The sequence below is a fragment of the Callithrix jacchus genome, chromosome 2, assembly GCF_049354715.1.
Source record: "Callithrix jacchus isolate 240 chromosome 2, calJac240_pri, whole genome shotgun sequence".
Taxonomy (NCBI): Eukaryota; Metazoa; Chordata; class Mammalia; order Primates; family Cebidae; genus Callithrix; species Callithrix jacchus.
In genome coordinates this window covers 54098449-54120870 of record NC_133503.1, presented here as the reverse complement: position 1 = coordinate 54120870, position 22422 = coordinate 54098449, and the positions used below count along the sequence as shown (strand labels likewise).

Below are 22422 nucleotides of genomic sequence, written 5' to 3'. Positions count from 1 at the left end.
AAAAAAAAACTGTTATTAGATAAAAATTTGGGCACTTTAAAAATTTTGTACATTTACCTTAAATACCTGGTCCCTGTTAAAATAAATGATAAGATAGCAAACAGTATAAGTAGAAGCAATGACTCATGCTTAATTCTAAAACAGAATATATTGATGTGACAGAATTAAAATGTCAGTATATATGATACAAGGCATCCCAGTTGCTCTCTGTCCCAAGGGATTGCTGTTAAACGCATAGTTGGGGTAAATAAAGAGCAAAAAGCCTAATAGATTTATTATTTTGACCCATCAGAATGCTTTTCTAGTTGGGTACAGTGGCACATACCTCTAATCCCAGCCGCCTGCCTCGCTTCCCAGAGTGCTGGGATTACAGGCATGAGCCACCACACCTGGCCTTTTTTTTTAAATTTTTTTTAAAGAGCCTTTCTTTCACAAAATGGCTATACAAAACATGGATCAACAAGTTGTTTTTAAAAAGTTCCTGTGCTCAGGATCGTGACATCATATTGCATACATCTAATATTCTTTATTATTAAAGTTGCTCTTTGTTAGTATAATTAAATATGCAATTAGTACTTTATGATCTGAAAATGTAAAAAGTGCTTTGTCGCTTGAGCAAAGTATAGAAACTCGTTGGCTTATGGTAGAAAGTTGTGGAGGATTAGAAGCTTTTTCCTTAGTCAAAGTTCAGAGTAAGGCGGGCATGGTGGTTCATGCCTGTAATGCCAGCACTGTGGGAGGCCAAGGAGACTTGCTTCAGCCCAGGAGCTTGAGACTAGCCTAGGCAACATAGGGAACCCCACCTCCACAAAAAATATAAAAATTACCAAGCATAATGGCTTGTGCCTATAGTCCTAGCCACTCTGGGAGGCTGAGGAGGGGAGAATCACCTGAGCTTAGGAGGTTTAGGCCTCAGTGACTGTGTTGGCCCCACTGCACTTCAGCCTGGGCAACAGAGTTATACCTTATCGCTAACCAAAAAAAAAAAAGTTCAAAGTAAGCCAGGTAAGGTGGCGGCTCATTCCTTTAATCCCAGTACTTTGGGAGGCTGAGGCGGATGGATCACCTGAGGTCAGGAGTTTGAGACCAACCGCCCTGGCCAGGGTGGCAAAACCCTGTCTCTACTAAAAATACAATAATTAGCTGGGTGTGGTAGTTTTCGCCAGCTACTGGGGAGTCTGAGGCAGGAGAATTGCTTGAACCTGGGAGGCAGAAGTTGCAGTGAGCCAAGATTGTGCCACTGAATTCCAGCCTGGGCAACAGAGTAAGACTTCGTTTCAAAAAACAACAACAATAACAAAAAAAACAGACTCAACAAAAAAATGGACTCACAGATTCCTGAAAACACGTAGTTTGTGAGGTGGGGAAGGGAAAACTACCCCTACTTCCTTTCTAATGCATATTATCTCAAAAGTTTTGGTAATAGATGAATTGATTGCATTGCTGAGCTTGGAATGGCTCTAAATTTTTAAAAACTGAAATTTTGTATTGTTTTTATCCTTTTTGTCCCCCCATGATGTAGTTTCTAGGGAACCAGTTATCTGCACTCCAATTTCCTCAAGCTTTGAAAAGTCAAAAGTCACCATTAATAACAAAGTCATTTTCCTGAAAAAGGAGCCACCTAAAGAGAAGCCAGGTTGGTATCTAGTAATTAAAATACAGTATTTTGTTAAAGCAGCCTAAAACATTACATGGTACTGTCAAAAAACAGTGTGGTTTCTTGTTTCTTTTTTTAGGTTTACAATGTTTGTGGATTTTCTGATTATGTTTCTTTTTTCTTTTAAGACAGGGTTTTTACTCCTTTCACCCAGGCTGGAGTACAGTGGTGTGTTCTTGGCTCACTGCAAACTCCACCTCCCGCCCTCATGTTATCCTCCTGCCTCAGCCTCCTGAGTAGCTGGGATTACAGGTGCCCACGACCATGCCCAGCTAATTTTTGTATTTTTAGTAGAGTTGGCGTTTCACCATGTTGGCCAGGCTGGTCTCGAACTCCTGGCCTCAAGTGATCCGCCCACCTCAGCCTCCCAAAGTGCTGGGATTATAGGCATGAGCCACTGCACCCAGGCTTCCATTTTGGGTCATGCTTTTGAATTTTTTTAGCACTCGATGAAATGTTTTGCAGTTGTTAATAATGTTAGCAAGAGCATTTTTGTGTATATTGTGAACAATGCCCCCAGCAAATTTATTTTGAAAGCTTCTTTATTAGGATGGGACCTTTCTGTGCCCGTGGCATCCTGCCAGTAGGTTACATTCACACAATAGGCATTCCCGTTTTATGTTTCTGATTAGCTCTCCTTCAGATAGTGTGTACTTTCATTACATTTCAGAAACCTTAGTCAAGAAGAGAAAAGCTCGTTCCACGCTTCCCCTGAGTACAAGCCTGGACCACAGATCCAAAGAGGAGCTTCATCAGGACTGTTTGGTATTAGCAATGGCAAAGCACTCCAAAGGTACAAAAATATACTTCCTTGGCCTGTCCATAGTCTTCTGGGTCTGGAATATAAGAGATGTTTACTTATTTATTGAATGAATGCCCAAAGAAATGTGTAAAATTGTTTTCTGTTGTATGTTCTTTTCCAGCTTTCCCTTCCCTCCACATCCCTGCACCCCTACACCCTGCTGCCAAAGTCCCCATTGTGACCTACTATCAGTACTGCCATGCCTTTGAGATGTAGTGTTCTGCTTTCATTCTAAATCTAGTTGCTCCCAGCCATCTGTGTGCCAGAATTGGTATGTTGGCTTAAATATCTCAGCACGAATAAACTCCTTCAACTGTTTTTCCCTATTGTACAATATACTTATGGAGAAAAAATTTTTTTCCTTATTGGAAATATATATAATATATTATATATATTTATATATAATATACATAATATATTATAAATATACATAATATATAATATATATATATTACATAATATGTATTTTCCAATAAGGAAAAATTATGTATATATTGTATATATGTATATATATTATTAATGTATATATTATATATACATTATTATGTATTATGTATATATTATATATATATATACACATAATATGGCAGTTCCTTAAAAAAAACTTTTGATGGAAACTTTTGCTTTGGAAGTTTTGTTTTGAAGGGTTTTCTTATTTTTTTTTTTTTTTTTTTGAGACGGAGTTTTGCTCTTGTTACCCGGGCTGGAGTGCAATGGCCCAATCTCGGCTCACCGCAACCTCCGCCTCCTGGGTTCAGGCAATTCTCCTGCCTCAGCCTCCCAAGTAGCTTGGATTACAGGCACACGCCACCATGCCCAGCTAGTTTTTTGTATCTTTAGTAGAGAAGGGGTTTCACCATGTTGACCAGGATAGTCTCGATCTCATGACCTCGTGATCCACCTGCCTCGGCCTCCCAAAGTGCTGGGATTACAGACTTGAGCCACCGCACCCGGCCTTTATTTTTGTTTCTTAATGTCTTCATTTAATTCCCACTCTTTTGATATTTGAGCAACTTTATTTTTTTAATTTGAAGTTTACATGTGGAAAAGGGATGCACACAATAAAATGAAGTTGAAACAGTATAAAAAGAAAGTAAATCTTACCAGGCACAGTGCCTATTATCCCAGATGTTCAAGGGGCTGTAGCAGAAGGATCACTTCAAGGCCAGCCTGGGCCAAGTTTTTAAAATTTTTTTCAAAGTAAACCTCCCTCCCAGTCCTGTCTCTCTTCCCCAGGAATGGAAGGACCATCCTCCCTCCCACTTACTGTCTCCCCTCACCCTAACAAGGGTAGTCACTATCCTGGGCTTCCATTTCTTTATTTCCTTTTAATTTTGTACTGTTTTGTCTGTATCACATAATCAGACTATTATCAGTTTCTTGTGTCTTGCTGGAGATGTTTTATGCTTTTATTGTATACATAGACTTCTCTTTGGAGCTTTCTGATGACTTCCTATAACTTACATAGTTAACCTTATAGTGTCACATTATTTTCCTTACTGAAAAATTACTCAGTTGACTTTATTTTTAAAGCAAAGGATGAATATTGTATCCTCTTGTGGTAAGTCCCAGTGAATACTAAGGACTTTCATTTACTTATTAATTTTATTTCGCTTTTTTTTTTTTTTTTTTTTTTGAGACAGAGTCTTGCTCTTTTGCCAGGCACCAGCAATTCTTGAAGCCTCAGAATTGAAACCTCTGCCTCAGCCTCCCAAGTAGCTGGGACTACAGGCGTGCTCCACCACTCCCAGCTAATTTTTGTATTTTAGTAGAGGCAGGCTTTCACTATGTTGGCCAGGATGGTCTCAATATCTTGACCTCATGATCCACCCACCTCAGCCTCCCAAAGTGCTGGGATTACAGGCGTGAACCACCCCGCCTGGCCTTTTTTTTTTTTAGACAAAGTTTGGCTATTGTTGCCCAGGCTGGAGTGCAATGGCGCAATCTTGGCTCACCACAAACTCCACCTCCCAGCTTCAAGTGATTCTCCTGCCTCAGCCTCCAGAGTAGCTGAGATTACAGGCATGCACCACCATGCCTGGCTAATTTTGTATTCTTAGTAGGTTTCTCCATGTTTGTCTGGCTGGTCTTGAACTCCCAATCTCAAGTGATCCACCTGCCTCGGCCTCCCAAAGTGCTGAGATTATAGGCTTGAGCCACCACACCCAGCCCTTTGCTTGTTTTTTACACACTTAAATACGTGCTTATTGGGTTCACTTTTAACATTTTAAGTGTTTTTGTGTATTGCTCCCTTCATAACTGCAGGAGTCTCTGTTAGAGCTCTGATTCTCTGTGTCTGAAGTGGGTGTTCCAGACGTATATTCAGAAGTTATTGGACAGAAAACTGTAACCTGTGTAATGACTTCATCTTATTTTTTTTTTGCCTTTTTAAATTAACAGAGCTGAATGAAGATGTATCTGCTGATCTTGAGGAAAGATTTCATCTGGGGCTTTTCACAGACAGGGCTACCCTGTACAAAATGATTGATATTGAAGGTGAGGCAAATCCAGTCATCATAATCCCATCCATCTGTATACTTAAATTTCATGTGCACCTTTTTTACAGCTACCATCCTGTGCTATTATATAACGGTTAGTTTTACATGTCAGCTAACTAGGTTTTGAGCTGCCTGACTTACATGTTGATATGTCCCTTGCATCATCGTAGGATCCTAAACATACAGCATTCACTCTGAGTGCAAGTGAAGGTGGGTGAGTGCACAGTGACCGAGTGGGCTTCAGGTCCCATTGTAATCACTCTGGTAGGTGACACCCATCAGAGAGTGACTGCATATTTCAGGAGCTCACTTTCTCTTCTGTCTTGCCTTTTTCTACAAGTCAGTGACAGATGTTTCTGAAACACCTTCCAAACATTATCTCTCTTTCAAACAGGAAAAGGTCACTTAGAAAATGGCCACCCTGAGTTATTTCACCAGCTTATGCTTTGGAAAGGAGATCTCAAAGGTGTTCTCCAGACTGCAGCAGAAAGAGGGGAGCTGACAGACAACCTTGTGGCTATGGCACCAGCGGGTATAGTTTTTGTTTGTTTGTTCTTTTCAACAAAAGCCCTATCATCTCTAGGATACATCCACTCAAGATGGCTCTTAGCAGTATCAGTCTTAAGCTTGAAATCTTATGAAGGCCGGGCGCAGTGGCTTACGCCTGTAATCCCAGCTCTTTGGGTGGCCGAGGTGGGCAGATCACTTGAGGTCAGGAGCTTGAGACCAGCCTGGCCAATATAGTGAAACTGCGTCTCTACTTAAAATGCAGAAATTAGCCAGGCATGGTAGCAAATGCCTGTAATCCAAGCTACAGGGGAGGCTGAGGCAGGAGAATCACTTGAACCCTGGAGAAGGAGATTGTGGTGAGCCCAAGATTGTGCCACTGCACTCCAGCCTGTGTGACAGAGTGAGACTCCATCTCAAAAAAAAAAAAAGAATCACTTATGAATAGGCACAAAGCTAATCCTGTTTGCAGCAATAGACAAACTACATCAACCCAACCCCTTTAAGAAAAAAGGCAGGTCACTGACACTTAAATGGCAAAAGCGTAATTGGTGAGAATTTCTCAAAGGACAATTTGGCCATGTCTGATAAATTTTAAAGATGCATTGGCACAAGTCTGAAGTCCTCAGCTGCTCTGGAGGCTGAGGCAGGAGGATTGCTTAACAATAGGTGTTCAAACCCATAGGGTACTGTTAAGTGTGCCTGTGAATAGCCATTGTACTCTGTCCTGGGCGACACAGGCTGGAGTGCAGTGGCACAATCTTGGCTCACCACAATCTCTTTCTCCAGAGTTCAAGTGATTCTCCTGCATCAGCCTCCCCTGTAGTCTGGCCACGGTGGCTCACACCTATAATCCCAGCACTTTGGGAGGCCGAGGCGGGCGGATCACAAGGTCAAGTGATCGAGACCATCCTGGCCAACATGGTGAAAGCCCATCTCTACTAAAAGTACAAAAAATTAGCCGAGTGTGGTGGTGTGTGCCTGTTGTCCCAGCTACTCAGGAGGCTGAAGCAGGAGAATTGTTTGAAATGGGAAAATGGAAGTTGCAGTGAGCCGGGATCAGGCCACTGAACTCCAGCCTGGCGATAGAGTGAGGCTCTGTATCAAAAGAAAAAAAACATGTAAGCATGTTACCTTTGGCTCATCTATTCTGATTACTGGAATTTATCTCCTGTGCTCACACACTGCTTTCTGTATCTTTTCAACTTTATACTGTTTTGTTTGTGTTACATAATCAAACAGTTGGTGTTTCAGAATGTGTAGATGAAGCAGATGATCAGTAATGGTAGCTTAAATTGGTATCTAAATGTTCGGCTGAATGCATTGACTGAAAACAAGGCTTTTTCAACCCAGATGTACTTGGTTTTGTTTTTACTTTTTCCGACATTTTTTTTAACCACCATCTTTTATTCTTTCAGCTGGCTACCACGTGTGGCTCTGGGCTGTGGAAGCTTTTGCCAAACAGCTGTGTTTTCAGGATCAGTATGTCAAGGCCGCTTCTCACCTACTTTCCATCCACAAAGTGTATGAAGCTGTGGCGCTGCTGAAGTCAAACCATTTTTACAGGTCTGTGTGGTCTTAGAGTTGGAGTAATACTTGTGACATAATGTCGCAAGTTGGACATAATGTGAAACTGATCTAAACTTCTTTATTGTTAAAGTAACATAAATAGAAGAAATAGCATAAAACAAAAGAACAGCTTAATGAATTGTTACAAGAGGAACTCCCTTTTTAATTCCCATCTTTGAAGGGAAACTGAATCTTGCCAGGCACCCCAAAAACTTTTCGTGTACTCTCAAGTTTAACTTTTCTTTTGGAAATATATAACATTGGCCAGGTGCCGTGGCTCATGCCTGTAATCCCAGCACTTTGGGAGGCCGAAGTGGCTTGAGCTCAAGTTCAAGACCAGCCTCTGCCTCCCTAAGAGCTGGGATTATGCGATTATGGGTGTGAGCCTCTATGTCCGGCAGCCTGTGTAATTTTTTTTTTTTTTTTTTTTTTTTTTTGAGACAGAGTCTCACTCTGCTGCCCAGGCTGGAGTGCAGTGGCACAATCTTGGCTCACTATAACCTCCACCTCCTGGGTTCAAGCGATTGCGCTGCCTCAGCCTCCTGAGTAACTGGAAATAAAGGTTCATGCCACCACGCCCAGCTAATTTTTGTATTTTTATTAGAGTATTTTAATTTATCAGTTTATTTCCAAATAATATTATATCACTTTTTATATATAATAGTATACTTCTTCCTCCATTCTTTCTCCTTTCGTCATATATTTGGTATATTAGATACATGTTATAACCACACTATCAGTATTTTTGCTTTAAACAGTTGATGCTTTTTTTTGGTCAGACAAGGTCTTGCTCTTTTGCCCAGGCTGGAATACAGCAGCAAGATCATAGCTTACTGCAACCTCTGCCTCACAGGCTCTTTAAACATTTTTCATAAAGTTTTTTTTAATATATATTTTTTTCCAAGTCCAAGTCAGATGGGTAATGTGCCGACGTTGTAACAAGGTGCAAGGGTGGCACATCTCACACAAGCATGTGAACACCAAATCATCATACTCATGAACTACAAAAGGAACTTCTTTAAACATTTTTTTACATTTACCTACAAGCTTATTATTTCAGCACTTTTCATTCTTTATGTAGGTCCAAGTTTTCAGTTGCTGTCAATTCCTTCACCTGAAGAACTTCAACTTTTTTTTTCTATAAAAGTCTAATTTCACTTTGACATTATTTCAGAGATTATTTCACGGGGTATAGGATTCTAGATTGGAAGTTTTTTCTCTCTCAGCACTTCAAAGATGTCATTTCATTGTCTTGGCTTGCATTGTGTTTGACTTGGCTATTGCACTGATTTTATCTCTGTTATTTTGTATTTTTTATTTGGCTATGTTTAGGACTTCTCCATCAGTAATTCTTCAATAATTTGATGTGATGTGCTTTGGTGAGATTTTCTTTTTTTTTCTTTGCCTGAGACAGGGTCTTGTTCTGTTGCACAGGCTGGAGTGCAGTGACACAGTCACAGCTCACTGTAGCCTTGACCTCCTGGGATCAAGCAATCCTCCTGCCTCAGCCCCCTGAGTAACTGGGACTACTCAGGAGATGCATGCCACCACATCCAGCTAATTTTTTAGTTTTTTGTAGAGACGGAGTCTTACTGTGTTAACCAAACTGATTTCCAACTCCTGGTCTCAAGCGATCCTCCTGCCTCAGCCTCCCAAAGTGCTGGGATTACTCGCATGAGCCACCACACTTGGTCAAGATTTTCTTTCTATTCTACCCTGCTTTGCTTTTGTTGTCTTCCTGTAGAGAGTATTGAACTTTGTTTTGGCAAGTAGTAAAGTTGGGCATCAGCTTGATCTTTTCATGGCTTGTTTTTATACTTTGTTAGGGCAGGTTTATCATATTCTAGAATTAGTTCGGACCTCCTACATTCTGGTATCTTTATTGAATGCCTTACGCTTTCAACAAATCAAAACTCAGGTGTCTCCAAGTCCTGAGTAATGTCTGGGAATTGTTCAGCTTACAATTCCATAGTCATTCTTTGTTTAGACTTAAGGAGTTTCCTGTACATATGGCTTTGAATTTAGCCAAAGACTCACTGGGATCCCCAGGCAGAGTTGTGGATATCTTTGTCTGGACAGCTTCCTCCTTCCTAGTATCCTGCCCCTCAGATTTCAGTCGTTTCCTCTCCTCAAGTCAGAGACTGCGGAGGTTTTGCTTGGGTTTTCCTCAGGAAAATGGCTTTAGGCAGAAAGCCAGTGCCGAGATAGGGCTTACGTTGTTAGTTTCTGTTCTCTTAGGGATAACAGTCCTAAGCTGCCTGCAGTGTCTGAAAACAGTTGTTTCAGACGTTTTGTCCAGTTTTTTAGTTTTATGGCAGGAAGGTAAGTCTGATCCCAGTTATTCCATCATGGTTGGAAGTAGAAGTCCCAAAATACTTTCAAGATATTGCTCTCTCTAGATCACTTTCATCTAATAAAACACTTTTTTACAGCTACAACTTTATGTTGGCCACACCTCAGCAGTTGTATGTCATTTGAAAAGTATTCATTTACTGAGTTGTACAGATCTTCCAAATGTTAACATGTGTCACTATGAAATACCCTAAAGTATCATGTTCCTTATTATCACCATCAGTCTCATCAGAAAAATTCTAACTTATGGGAAAATGTCAAGCTCACAAGTGGTAGGTACAAGATTTCTAAAATTCTAATTTTTGCTGGAAAACAGATACTGTTGGTTGTTTTTCTGAAGTGGTAGACCTACTTGGTTCATTTTTTTTTTCTTTTGAGGAAAACATCTGACAAATACCCCACACTGAGTAACTGTTATTTATGTTAGTCTTTCTTTTTTTTTAAAGAAGAAATGAGGTTCTGTGGAAAAAGCCAGTGTAGCTTGCAATTCATTCATTCAGGTGCTTCTTAGAGACCATCGTCCTATTTTGGAATGCAGCAGAGAACACAAAATGTTCTTCCCATTTGTCACACAGAATATTAACGTGTTTTGGACTTGAGGGATTTAGTAAAATTAGTGATTTTTACTACTTCATCGAGTGCATTCATCCTTTTTTTCCACTGTAAAAGCCACTGCCTTCTGTTTTAAATGCCAGAATTTACCAACCATTGCTTTTGCACAATCACTGAAAATATCAACACAGGTTTTTTTTATTTTAAATAAAAAGACATGGCTGGGCACGGTGGCTCATGCCTATAATCCTAGCACTTTGGGAGGCCTCAGCAGGCAGATCAGAAGGTCAGGAGATCAAGACCATCCTGGCTAACGGTGAAACCCTGTCTCTACTGAAATACAAAAATTAGCCAGGTGTGGTGGCGCACGCCTGTAGTCTCCACCACTTGGAAGACTGAGGCAGTAGAATCACCTGAACCCGGGAGGTGGAGGTTGCAGTGGGCTGAGATTGTACCACTGCACTCCAGCCTGGGCAACAGAGCGAGACTCCATCTCAAAGGAAAAACGCACATAACATACTCTTAGCATTGTTACAAAAACAGTTTTAACCTCATGAATACCCTGAAAGGGTCTTGAGGACTCCTAGGAATCCGCAGACCACAGTTTGAGAACTACTAATCTAAGCCAGGAAATGAATGCAGCATATATTTTTAATTTGTCTATATAATGCAAGTGCAGTTTTTTAAAGGAGGTTGGAACAATAAAGACAACACAAAAGGGATAGTTTGTCCTGTCTTGCAGCCACTACTAGGGCCATACACAGAAGAGGCTTTTCAGAGTGGCTGAAGTGTCTGTTCTTGCCTTTAGGGAAGCTATTGCAGTTGCCAAGGCCCGGCTGCGTCCAGAGGACCCAGTCCTGAAGGACTTGTACCTAAGCTGGGGAACCGTCCTAGAAAGAGATGGCCATTATGCCATAGCAGCCAAATGGTAAGCCTGAGGAGAGGAGGGATGCATCCAACATAGAAGAGCTTCTGCCAAAAAGAGCAGGACAAGAATACAAGTATTAAGTTTAGAGGTGGAGGTGAAGCAGCAAGAAACTATTTAAAAGATACGTATATTCAAACCAGTTGACTCATCAGGAACTACCTCCTGATTTATTTATAGAAATCGCCATAACTGGCTGGGCCTGGTGGCTCACGCCTGTAATCCCAGCACTTTGGGAGACCGAGGTGAGCAGATAACAAGGTCAGGAGTTCAAGACCAGCCTGACCAACATGGTGAAACCCCATCTCTACTAAAAATACAAAAATTAGCCCGGTGTGGCAGTATATGCCTGTAATCCCAGCTACTCGGGAAGCTGAGGCAGGAGAATCACTTGAACCAGGGAGGCGGAGGTTGCATTGAGCCGAGATCGCGCCACTGCTCTCTAGCCTGGGTGACAAAAGTAAGACTGTCTCAAAAAAAAAAAATGGCCATAACTGTTCAAGAAACCTCAGTAGCAGATTCAGAAATTACGCATTTTTCTAATGATCTCTTATAACATCAAATAAAGGAACCTCAGCCCATGCTGAATTGAACCCAAACAGAGGAGTTCCCTCTCATTTTCCTTATGTCCTTAACCTATATGATATTGTTTCTCATTCACTGCTGAACTGTGCTGGCCTCAGCCTTCACAGGAACAACCAGGGGCAGTGACATACCTAGGACCACAGGAAGGCACATGCAGCAAAGTGGACAGAAAGAAACGATTGCATCCTCTAGGGAGTGGGAATAAAAGATCTGTTTATGACATTTTGTTCACATTTTTATTCATATTATAGCTACTTAGGGGCCACTTCTGCTTATGATGCAGCCAAAGTTTTGGCCAAAAAGGGGGATGCAGCATCACTTAGAACAGCTGCAGAGTTGGCTGGCATCGTAGGAGAGGATGAGTTGTCTGCTTCCCTGGCTCTCAGATGTGCCCAAGAGCTGCTTCTGGCCAACAACTGGGTGGGAGCCCAGGAAGCCCTGCAGCTGCATGCAAGTCTACAGGTCAGTCTGTTATTTTATCTCCTAGTATATAAGTCAGAAGTGTCCCAAATCCTTTTCTAGTCAAATCCAAGTTAATAACCCAGTTGCACAAGCTGTGCCAATTTGGCAGGCCCAGCAAGCCCTGGCCATGCTATTCCACAGAAGTACTATGGCTTGTTAGTTGCCATATTGAGTAAGAGATAGTATGGTCATTCACAGTAATTCCCATCGCTTATCTGTTTGCACAAAACACTGTGAAGACTTTAGTCAGCCCAGGCCTTGGGTTGGCAGTCTGGGGTTTCTTCATTGATATTATCAGCACTGTCTTCCTTGAAGAGAGAATATTGGGCCTCTAACAAAAATCATGGAACTCTACCTGTAACACACCTGTTAACTGTAAGCTATAGAAAAAACTGGGCCAGGCACAACAGATCACTTGAGGTCAGGAATGGTGGCACATGTCCGTAATCCCGGCCACTTGGGAGGCTGAGTCACTTGAATGAACCCAGGAGGCAGAAATTGCATTGAGCCACGATCATGCCACTGCACTGCAGCCTGGGCAACAGAGTGAGACTCTGTCTCTAGAAAACAAAGAGAAAAGTGTGGGGAAATAGAAAGGTCTTATTTCTTAAATTTTTTTGGTTCCCATCTGGTTAAAAATGAGTAACTCACCACTGCCTTTTAGACACATCAAAACAAATTAAAGCATTAGCATTCTTACCTAGTTTCCAAAACATGTAAACATTCAATTCATTGTAGATAACTTTATCAGACACTAATGAATTTTTTTTAAGTTCTTTGTTCCCTAGCAGAGTATGGGGCCTAAAGATGGTTTTTAGCTGAATATTTGGACCCAAGGAACATGGTACATGGGGAGGTAGCTTTCTGGGAACAGCAGAATAAAAATGGAGGCAAAAATAGGACACCCTAAAAGATAATGCCACTGAGCATTATTTATAAAATGACCAAGTCTAGAGAGATTTTAATTTATCCACAACCAAAAAAAGTTTCCAGAATGACTGTTTAACATTTTATTTTTTCTCTTAAACAGCATCCTTAACAATGCAAGAAAACCTAATAAGCATATGCTAAGTATTCTGATAAGCACATGCTAAATATTCTGATAAGGGCTATATTGGCTGTGTGGAACATAGACCCTTCCAAGCTTAACTGAGAAGATACTGTTATAGGGGTATCCAAGGAATCTTACGGCAATTAAAAATCTAGTGAAAACAGATTTTCTAGGGCTTCTCTCTATGCTTCTGTTTTCTTCTCTCCCAGCTGATTTACTCTATTAAACCTATTTGGACATGGCCCCTAATGCCTGTCCTAGCTCCTGGATATACAAAGCTTGTCTGTTCCAGCATCTTTGGCCCATTATGCTTTTATTCCTGAGTCCAAAGTTTGGGCAGGGAGAAAGAACCTGATGAGCCCAGCCCATCTTTTCTCAAATTAGGCTACAAGTCTTAAGTGGCTGGCCTATGTATGGCTTAAATCATAGTGGATAGGGCTATAGTTGGGATTCCATGGTAGAAAAATGGTTTTTAGAGCTCCAAGGATAGATTTCCCCCAAAAGGGACCTGGGAAATGTCCATCAGAATGCCCCTTTTATACCTTTTTCATGCATGACTCACTAATATGCTTTGGTTGCTGTGGATAAAAAGGGAAATACTTTAAAGGACTCTGGAGAGCTCTCAAGATCATCCAAGTGCTTTCCCTGTATAACAGTTTCTCTTCCTTGCTGTTCTGTTCCAGGGTCAGAGATTGGTGTTTTGCCTTCTGGAGCTACTATTCAGGCATCTAGAAGAAAAGCAGCTTTCAGAAGGCAAAAGTTCCTCCTCTTATCACACTTGGACCATAGGCACCGAAGGGCCTTTCATGGAGAGGGTGACTGCAGTGTGGAAGAGCATCTTCAGCCTTGACACCCCTGAGCAGTATCAGGAAGCCTTTCAGAAGCTGCAGAACATCAAGTACCCATCTGCTACAAATAATACACCCTCCAAACAGGTATGCCATCTGTACCAATTTTTGACATTAATAAGACTTCTTTAATCCATGTGTTTTAGTTTGAGACAGAGTCTTGCTCTGTCGCCCAAGTTGGTGTGCAGTGGTGTGATCTTGGCTTACTACAACTGCCACCTCCCAGGTTTAAGTGATTCTCCTGCCTCAGCCTCCCAAGTAGCTGTGATTACAGGCATGTGCCACCACGCCCAGCCAGTATTCCCTTAAAAAAAAAAAAGTGTCAAGGGCCAGGCGCGGTGGCTCATGCCTATAGCACTTTGGGAGGCTGAGGCAGGTGGATCACGAGGTCAAGAGATCGAGACCATCTTGGTCAACATGGTGAAACCCCGTCTCTACTAAAAATACAAAAAATTAGCTGGGCATGGTGGCGCGTGCCTGTAATCCCAGCTACTCAGGAAGCTGAGGCAGGAGAATTGCCTGAACCCAGGAGGTAGAGGTTGCGGTGAGCCGAGATCCCGCCATTGCACTCCAGCCTGGGTAACAAGAGCAAAACTCCATCTCAAAAAAAAAAAGTCAAAAAAATAAAGAAAATCAAAATAATGTAATACCCATCAACCAGAATTTATACATGTTCACCTAGTCATTTTTACTTTGTAGAGTTTTCTGGTTTCATTTTGTATTTTGATTTGAGGACTTTTTAAAATAAAGCAGTACAGTAAAGTTGAAGTCCTTGTTCCCTTCCTCAGCCCTTCACTGCTTCCTTAGCTCACCAAAGGTAACTCCTGTGTCGGTACTACATGTATTATTTTTCAGTTTGCTTATTTCAGAAGCTATTGCTTGTAAAAATCTATCCATGTTGATATAAAGAGATCAGCTGATTTATATTAACTGCTGTGTCTGTCTTGTGAATATACCTACTTCTTTTTTTTTTTTTTTCCCGTCTGTAGAGACTAGGTCTCACTGTTACCCAGGCTGGTCTCGAACTCCTCAAGCAGGAGTCCTCAAGCCCCAGCCTCCCAAAGTACTGGGATTACAGACATGAACCACTATGCCTGACATAGTTCTTTCCCTCATTTTAAAATGGGGCAACATTATATTTATGAGGAACAAGACCTCTCAAATGGTATCTACTTTGAAACAGGCAATTTCTTTTTTTGTGTTTTTTTGTTTTGTTTTGTTTTTTTGAGGTGGAGTTTCACTCTTTCAACCAGGCTGGAGTGCAATGGTGCGATCTCTGCTCACTGTAACCTCTGCCTCCCAGGTTCAAGCGATTCTTCTGCCTCAGCCTCCAAAGTAGCTGGGATTACAGGCATACACCACCACACCCAGCTAATATTTTTTGTATTTTTACTAGAGACGGAGTTTCACTCTGTTGGCCCGGTTAGTCTTGAACTTCTAACACAGTGTGAGCCACTGTGTCCAGCCAGGCAGTTTCTTATTAAGTTAAACGTGCACATGCCAAATGTCCCAGTGGTTCTACTACCCAGATATTCCCCTAAATAAAATAATCAGATGGCCACGCAAAGACTTGTACACAAATATTTACAGCAGCTCAGCCTAGCACAATAGCCCAAAACTAGAAACAACCCAAATGTCCATCATCTACTGAATGGATATACAAACTGTATTGTGTCTATACAGTGAAATACGGTACTGTTTAACAAAAAAAAGTGCCAGACTTGGTGGCTCACACCTGTAATCCCAGCACTTTAGGAGGCCAAAATGGGTGGATCACTTGAGCTCAAGAGTTCGAGACCAGCCTGGGCAACATGATGAAACCCCATCTCTACTAAAAATACAAGAATTAGCCGGGTATGGTGGTGCAAGCCTGTAATCACAGCTACTCAGATGGCTAAGGCAGGAGGATCATTCAAATCTGGGAGGCAGAGCCTGCAGGGAGCCAAGATGGTAGGTACCACTGCACTCCAGCCTGGGTAATAGAATGAGACCCTGTATCAAGAAAAATGTAAAAAGGAACAAATTACTGGCACACAAATAATATCAGTGAATCTCGAAAGCCTTAAAGACACAAAAGACCATATATTCTGTGGTTCATTTGTATGCATTCTAGAAAAGACAAAATTAAAGTGACAAAACAACCAGCTCAGTGGTTGCCATTGGGGTTGGGAAAGGGGATCGCCTGCAGAGGAGCCAGTGGGAGTATCTTCAGTTAATGAAAATGTCTTGATTTTGCTGGTAGTTATGGAACTGTATGTGTTTCTCAGAATTTATGAAACTACATACTTAAAATTGATCACACTTTTCTTAGTTATACTCCAAGCTTTGTTTTAATTATTTATTTTATTTATTCATTTTTTTGAGACAGTCTCACTCTGTCACCCAGGCTGGAGTGCAATGGCACGATGTTGGCTCGCTGCAACCTCTGCTTCCCAGTTTCAAGTGATTCTTCCGCCTAAGCTTCCCAAGTACCTGGGATTACAGATGCATGCCACCATGCTCACCTAAGTTTTGGATTTTTGTAGAGAGAGACTTTTACCATGTTGGCCAGGCTGGTCTTAAACTCCTGGCCTCAGGTGATCCATCCACCTCGGCCTCCCAAAGTGCTGGGATTATAGATGTGAACCACTGCACCTAGCATTTATTTTGTTTTTAATTATAGCTTTTAGTTCTAGAAACTCACTTTTTGTTTTAATTAAATGCAAATGTAAAGGTGTTTCCTCAATGGGAACAGATTTTAACAGCGGTATGTGTATGTTGCTGTGCAGCTAGACATGAGGGTTTCTGATGGGGAAAACAAAAATGCGTGGTGGAGCAAGAGGAACTTTCTTTTTTTTTTTTTGAGACGGAGTTTCGCTCTTGTTACCCAGGCTGGAGTGCAATGGCGCGATCTCGGCTCACCACAACCTCCACCTCCTGGGTTCAGGCAATTCTCCTGCCTCAGCCTCCTGAGAAGCTGGGATTACAGGCACGAGCCACCGTGCCCAGCTAATTTTTTGTATTTTTAGTAGAGACGGGGTTTCACCATGTTGACCAGGATGGTCTCGATCTCTTGACCTCGTGATCAACCCGCCTCGGCCTCCCAAAGTGCTGGGATTACAGGCATGAGCCACCACGCCCGGCCGACAAGAGGAAGTTTCATAAGTGAATTGTGTGTTCTTGTTTCCATCTGTGGTTAACAGGAACGGTTTGGTGGCATCCTCGGCACCTACTATGGGAAGATGTTTAACTCAGACTCTGGCTTCTCTCTCCAGCTCCTGCTTCATATTTGCCATGACTTGACCCTGGCAGTGCTGAGCCAGCAGATGGCCTCCTGGGACGAGGCTGTGCAGGCGTTCCTTCGGGCAGTGGTCCGGAGCTATGACTCAGGGAGCTTCACCATCATGCAGGAAGTGTACTCAGCTTTTCTCCCTGACGGTAAATGACTCCCCCCCCGCTTGAGGCACACATTTTAATGGACAGCATCACCACCACTAGTGGTGTGGCACTGAGAGTACCTAGATTATTAACAGATGGAGACTAATGCAGTATAGCTAATTAAAAATAAGATGGGGACTGGCCAGCTGTGTCATTTTAGTAGAAAGTTTGAATTCTCTTACCCACACTCTTAAGAACAAATACACTGTTTTCCTTTACCTGGCCCTGCCCCCTTAGTGCCTCCTGTCCACTTTCCACACAGTCAGTTTAAGGAAAAGAGAAATAGGAATATATTTACGTGTTAGTAAGATCAGAAAAGAACAGCAAAAAGATAGACATTGCTTGAGCTGCACAGTCAGTCACTGAACTAAATCATTGTGATTTTTCAGAGAGACAGTGTGATCTTACCTTGGTGTGGCCCCGGAGCCTTCAGTAGAACAAACGGGATATTCTGCCATGCTTTGAATGACTCCAGGATGTAGTAATGAGAACATTGTCCCAAGCCAGGAAATGTTTAGCCTCCACCTGGCTCTTGGTGGAAAGGCATGTGGCCCTGTGGATCACACCATTATCTTTTTTCTTGGAGTCTGCTTCTTGGGTGATAAGAAGTAGAACATAAGGGCAGGAAGCTAGATTTCTGGCAACTAGAAAAATGCACGACCCAAAATCTTTTTCTTCTTTTCCTAGGCTGTGACCACCTAAAAGACAAATTGGTTGACCATCAATCCCCTGCCATACCAGCTTTCAAAAGTTTGGAGGCCTTTTTTCTTTATGGGCGTCTGTATGAATTCTGGTGGTCTCTCTCCAGGCCTTGCCCAAATTCCAGTGTCTGGGTAAGGCCTGGTCACAGCACATTCTCTGTTGAGCCAAGCCAGCAGTTAGACACTATCAGCACTGAAGAAACTGACCCTGAAACTTCTCAGCCAGAGCCAAGCAGGCCTTCAGAACTAGACTTGAGACTCACAAAAGAAGGTGAGCGAATACTGAGCACATTTAAGGCGCTCCTTTCAGAAAAGCATGCCAGTCTCCAAAACTCACAGAGAACTGTTGCTGAAGTCCAAGAGACCTTGGCAGAAATGATCCGCCAACACCAGAAGAGTCAACTCTGTAAATCCACAGCAAATGGTCCTGATAAGAGTGAACCGGACCTAGAAGCAGAGCCTCTCTCCAGTTCTCAGAGCCAGTGGTAAGTACTGAGGCAAGTACAAGACAGAATGAAAAATAACCCTGCTGCCTAGGAACAGGGGCTCACGCCTGTAATCCCAGCACTTTGGGAGGCTGAAGCAGGAGGATCACTTGGCCGTGGAGTTCATGGCCAGCCTGGGCAACAAAGCAAGACCCTGTCTCTACAAAAAAAAAAAAAAAAAGGCCAAGTGCAAGTGGATCATGCCTGTAATCGCAGCACTTTGGGAGGCCGAGGTGGGTGTATTACTTGAAGTCAGGAGTTCAAGACCAACCTGGCCAACATGGTGAAACCCTGTCTCTACTAAAAATACAAACATTGGCTGGGTGTGGTGGCACAGGCCTATAATCCCAGCTACTTGGGAGGCTGAGGTCAGAGAATCACTTGAACCTGGGCAGCAGAGGTTGCAGTGAGCCAAGATCATACCAATGCAGCCCAGAGAACAGAGCAAGAAAGCATCTAAAAAAAAAAAAAGCCAGGTGTGGTGGAACATACCCTGTAGTCCCAGCCACTTAGGAGGCTAAGACAGAAGGATCACTTGAGCCCAGGAGGTCAAGTCTACAACAGTGAGCTATGGTTGCATATCTGTACTACATCCTGGGTGACAGAGCAAGTCCCTGTCTCCAAAAAAAATTTAAAAAAGGAAAATAACCCTGTTGGATTCTCATGTATTTAGGTCAGAATTAGTACATGGTGCTACTGATCAAGTCACTTGAAAGCAGCAAAATGTAATAACTAAGACGCAGGCTTTGGGGGTCAGATGTGAATTCTAACCCTTACCCAGTTAAGTGAACTCAGGCAAGTTTCTTAATGTCTCTGAGCTTTAGTTTCCTCATCTACAAATGGGGATACCAGCTCCTACCTTTGGTGGTTTTGAGAATGAAACAAATTATATATATTGTTAGTATTAATAGTACAATAAAATCTTACCATTGTGTGCTAAGTAGATTCCCCCCAAAAAATCAATCATGTAAAATGTGAAGTTGCATTACTGCATCATTATTGAAAAACACTGTTTTTCAGTGGTCCTATACTATAACAAAACACACAAAGGGTAGTATGTAAAACTTCACGTTGAACTGAGAAAAGTCCCAAATAATCGGAATCCTGTCACTTCCTAATCACTTCCATTGGAGGCAGAAGCTGCAGTGAGCCAGGCTCACAGCACTGCACTCCAACCTGGGCGACAGAACAAGACTCTGTCTCAAAAAAAAAAAAAAGAAAAGAAAGTAGAGGCCAGGTGGAAGGATCCAGTCACCAGTCACTATAGAGCTGAATTTGCTTTCTTACCGGGTACTTTGCTGAGGTTTGTAGTGAGTAACAATTTTTGTTTTGTTTTGTGTTGTGTTGTGTTGTTTTGTTTTGTAATGGAGTCTTGCTCTGTCACCCAGGCTGGAGTGCAGTGGCACAATCTCAGCTCACTGCAACCTCTGCTTCCCAGGTTCAAATAACTGCTCTGCCAGGTGGGAGTACAGGCGCTTATTACTTGGCTATTATGCTGAATGCATTTTGATTATATTCCTTAGCACAGGGTGTAGAACATAGTAACTAGTATAATCAATAAACTTATAGCTGTTACTACTAACTTTAAAAAAATTAAACTAAGAAGCTTTGAAGTCCCTCCAAAAGTACTCCCATTGAAATCCATGAGTCAGATTTGAGTCACTTGTATAGTAAGCTACTCTATACCCTAGGCAGCTTTTAGGTGTGCCTTTTTTTTTTTTTTTTTAAGACAGGTCTTACCCTGTCATCCAAGCTGGAGTACAGTGGCATAACCATAGCTCACTGCAGCGTTAAAATTCCTAGGCTCAAGCAATCCTCTCACCTCAACCTCCCAAGTAGCTTGTGCCACCACACCCAGCTAAGTTTATTAAAATTTTTTTCTAGAGATGGGTGTCTTACTATGTTGCCCAAGCTAGTCTTGAACTCTTGGCCTCAAAATGATCCTTCCACCTCAGCCTCCCAAAGTGCTGGGATTACAGGCATGACCCACCATGCCCAGTTGGTTTCTGTATTTAAAGATGAGAGATACAGAGCCAGATGGCAGAGCAAGGCATGGTGGCTCACACCTGTATTCCTAGCTACTTAGGAGGCTGAGGCAGGAGGATCACTTGAGACCAGGAGCTCAAGTTCATCCTAGGCAACATATTGAGACCCTATCTCTAGAAAAATTAATTTTTTAAAATTAGCCGGGTGTGGTGGTATGCATTTGTAGTCCCAGCTACTCAGGAGGCTGAGATGGGAGGATCACTTGAGCCCAGGAGTTCAAGGCTGTAGTGAGATTTGTTCGTGCCACTCACACCAGCCTGTTGACAGTAAGACCCTGTCTCCACACACACACAAAAAATTGCATTTTTAAAAACCCAGGTGACAAGGGAATTTTATTTATAAAATGAGATAAAAGTTACCCAGGCAGGGGCACATGTTCTCAGGACCTCCTGAGGGCTGTGTCACGGGCAAAAGTTTAAATTTAAAAAAATTTTTTAATAAAAGACAAAAGTATAATAAAAGATAACCTAATTAAAGGATGGGCAAAGAACTTGAATAGACATTTCTCTGAAAAGCCAGTAAGCACAGAAAATGATGCTCAACATCTGATCATTAGGGGAATGCAAATCAAAACTACAGTGAAATAGCACTTCATAGCCATTAGGCTATCAAAGAAACAGACAAGTGCTGAGGAGGATGCAGAGAAAGTGGAACCCTGTGCCCTGTTGCTGGGAATGCAAACTGATGCAGCCACTGTGGAAAACCGTCTGGCAACAGTTCCTCAAAAAATTTAAGATAGAATTACCACAGGATCCAGCACTTCCACATCTGGGTATACACCCAAAAGAATTGAAAGCAGGGTCTGAAATACATTGTGAAATATGTGCATGCCAATGTTCATAGCAGCATTACTCATAATACCCAAAATATGGCAGCAACCTAAGTATCCACTGACAGATGAACAGCTAAGCAAAATGTGGCAGATGGAATGTCATTCAGCCTTACAAAGGAAGGACATTATGCTGAGTGAAATACGCCAGTCACAAAAAGACATACACTGTATGATTCCACTTATATGAGGTACTCAAAATCCGGTGGCTCACGCCTGTATTCCCAGCATTTTGGGAGGCCAAGGCAGGCAGATCACAAGGTCAGGAGTTCGAGACCAGCCTGACCAATATGGTGAAACCCCATCTCTACTGAAAATACAAAAATTAGGTGGGCATGGTGGCAGGCACCCATAATCCCAGCTACTCAGGAGGCTGAGGCAGGAGAATCACTTGAACCCAGTAGGCAGAGGTTACAGTGAGCTGAGATTGTGCCACTGTACACTAGCCTGGGCGACAGAGCAACACTCCATCTCAAAAATATATATATATATATTTAAAATCGTAGAGACAGAAAGTATAATGAAGTTGACAGAGGCTGTTTAATGGGTGTAAAATTTCAGGTTTTGTTACAAAACAACAAGAGTTTTGGAAATGGATGGTGGGGCTGTTTTTCACATTATGAGTGTATTTAAAACCACTGGACTGCCGGGCGCGGTGGCTCACACCTGTAATCCTAGCATTTTGGGAGGCCGAGGTGGGTGGATCACCTGAGGTCAGGAGTTCAAAACCAACCTGGCCATCATGGTGAAACCTCATCTTTAAAAATAAAAGTAAACCACTGTACTATGTATTTTTAAATGGCTAAGATGGTAAGTTTTATGTTATATATATTTTACCACAGTAAAAACAACAGGAGAAAAAAGTTACCCAGAGCAAGACATATGACTTACACCTTTTATTTTTTTCACTAGTAAAGAAGAAAAAAACGAGCCACTTTCTCTGCCTGAATTAACCAAAAGGCTTACAGAGGCCAATCAGAGAATGGCGAAATTTCCCGAGAGTGTTAAGGTAAGAGTTAAAGCAGTTCACTTGGTAAAGCATTACTTTTTGTGTTATCACTTGAGTATGCCACGTTCTTACAGGTCATCTACCTCTCTGTTCAGTTTCTAAAATGTCTACCCATTCGTACATGCTT

General features: G+C 42.1%; 1 protein-coding gene and 1 non-coding gene across 4 annotated transcripts in view; one reads left to right on the top strand and one right to left on the bottom strand.

The window, feature by feature from the left end:
• Nucleotides 1-22422, top strand: part of GEMIN5 (gem nuclear organelle associated protein 5) — a 54401-nt gene that overhangs the window by 30294 nt on the left and 1685 nt on the right. For 2 of the 3 annotated variants that reach the window (XM_035289359.3, XM_035289351.3), the window contains exons 17-27: nucleotides 1523-1636; nucleotides 2328-2450; nucleotides 4860-4955; nucleotides 5352-5489; nucleotides 6883-7030; nucleotides 10746-10865; nucleotides 11699-11909; nucleotides 13644-13895; nucleotides 17063-17225; nucleotides 17913-18411; nucleotides 22199-22295. In XM_035289359.3, coding sequence (XP_035145250.1) covers nucleotides 1523-1636; nucleotides 2328-2450; nucleotides 4860-4955; nucleotides 5352-5489; nucleotides 6883-7030; nucleotides 10746-10865; nucleotides 11699-11909; nucleotides 13644-13895; nucleotides 17063-17225; nucleotides 17913-18411; nucleotides 22199-22295 — 1961 coding nt within the window. The remainder of the gene's footprint in view (nucleotides 1-1522; nucleotides 1637-2327; nucleotides 2451-4859; nucleotides 4956-5351; nucleotides 5490-6882; nucleotides 7031-10745; nucleotides 10866-11698; nucleotides 11910-13643; nucleotides 13896-17062; nucleotides 17226-17912; nucleotides 18412-22198; nucleotides 22296-22422) is intronic. The other variant, XM_035289366.3, reaches the window with a different exon arrangement.
• On the bottom strand, nucleotides 7943-8046 carry LOC118151969 (small nucleolar RNA U13). Its single transcript, XR_004740357.1, has one exon. It is a non-coding gene; the product is annotated as a small nucleolar RNA U13 (small nucleolar RNA).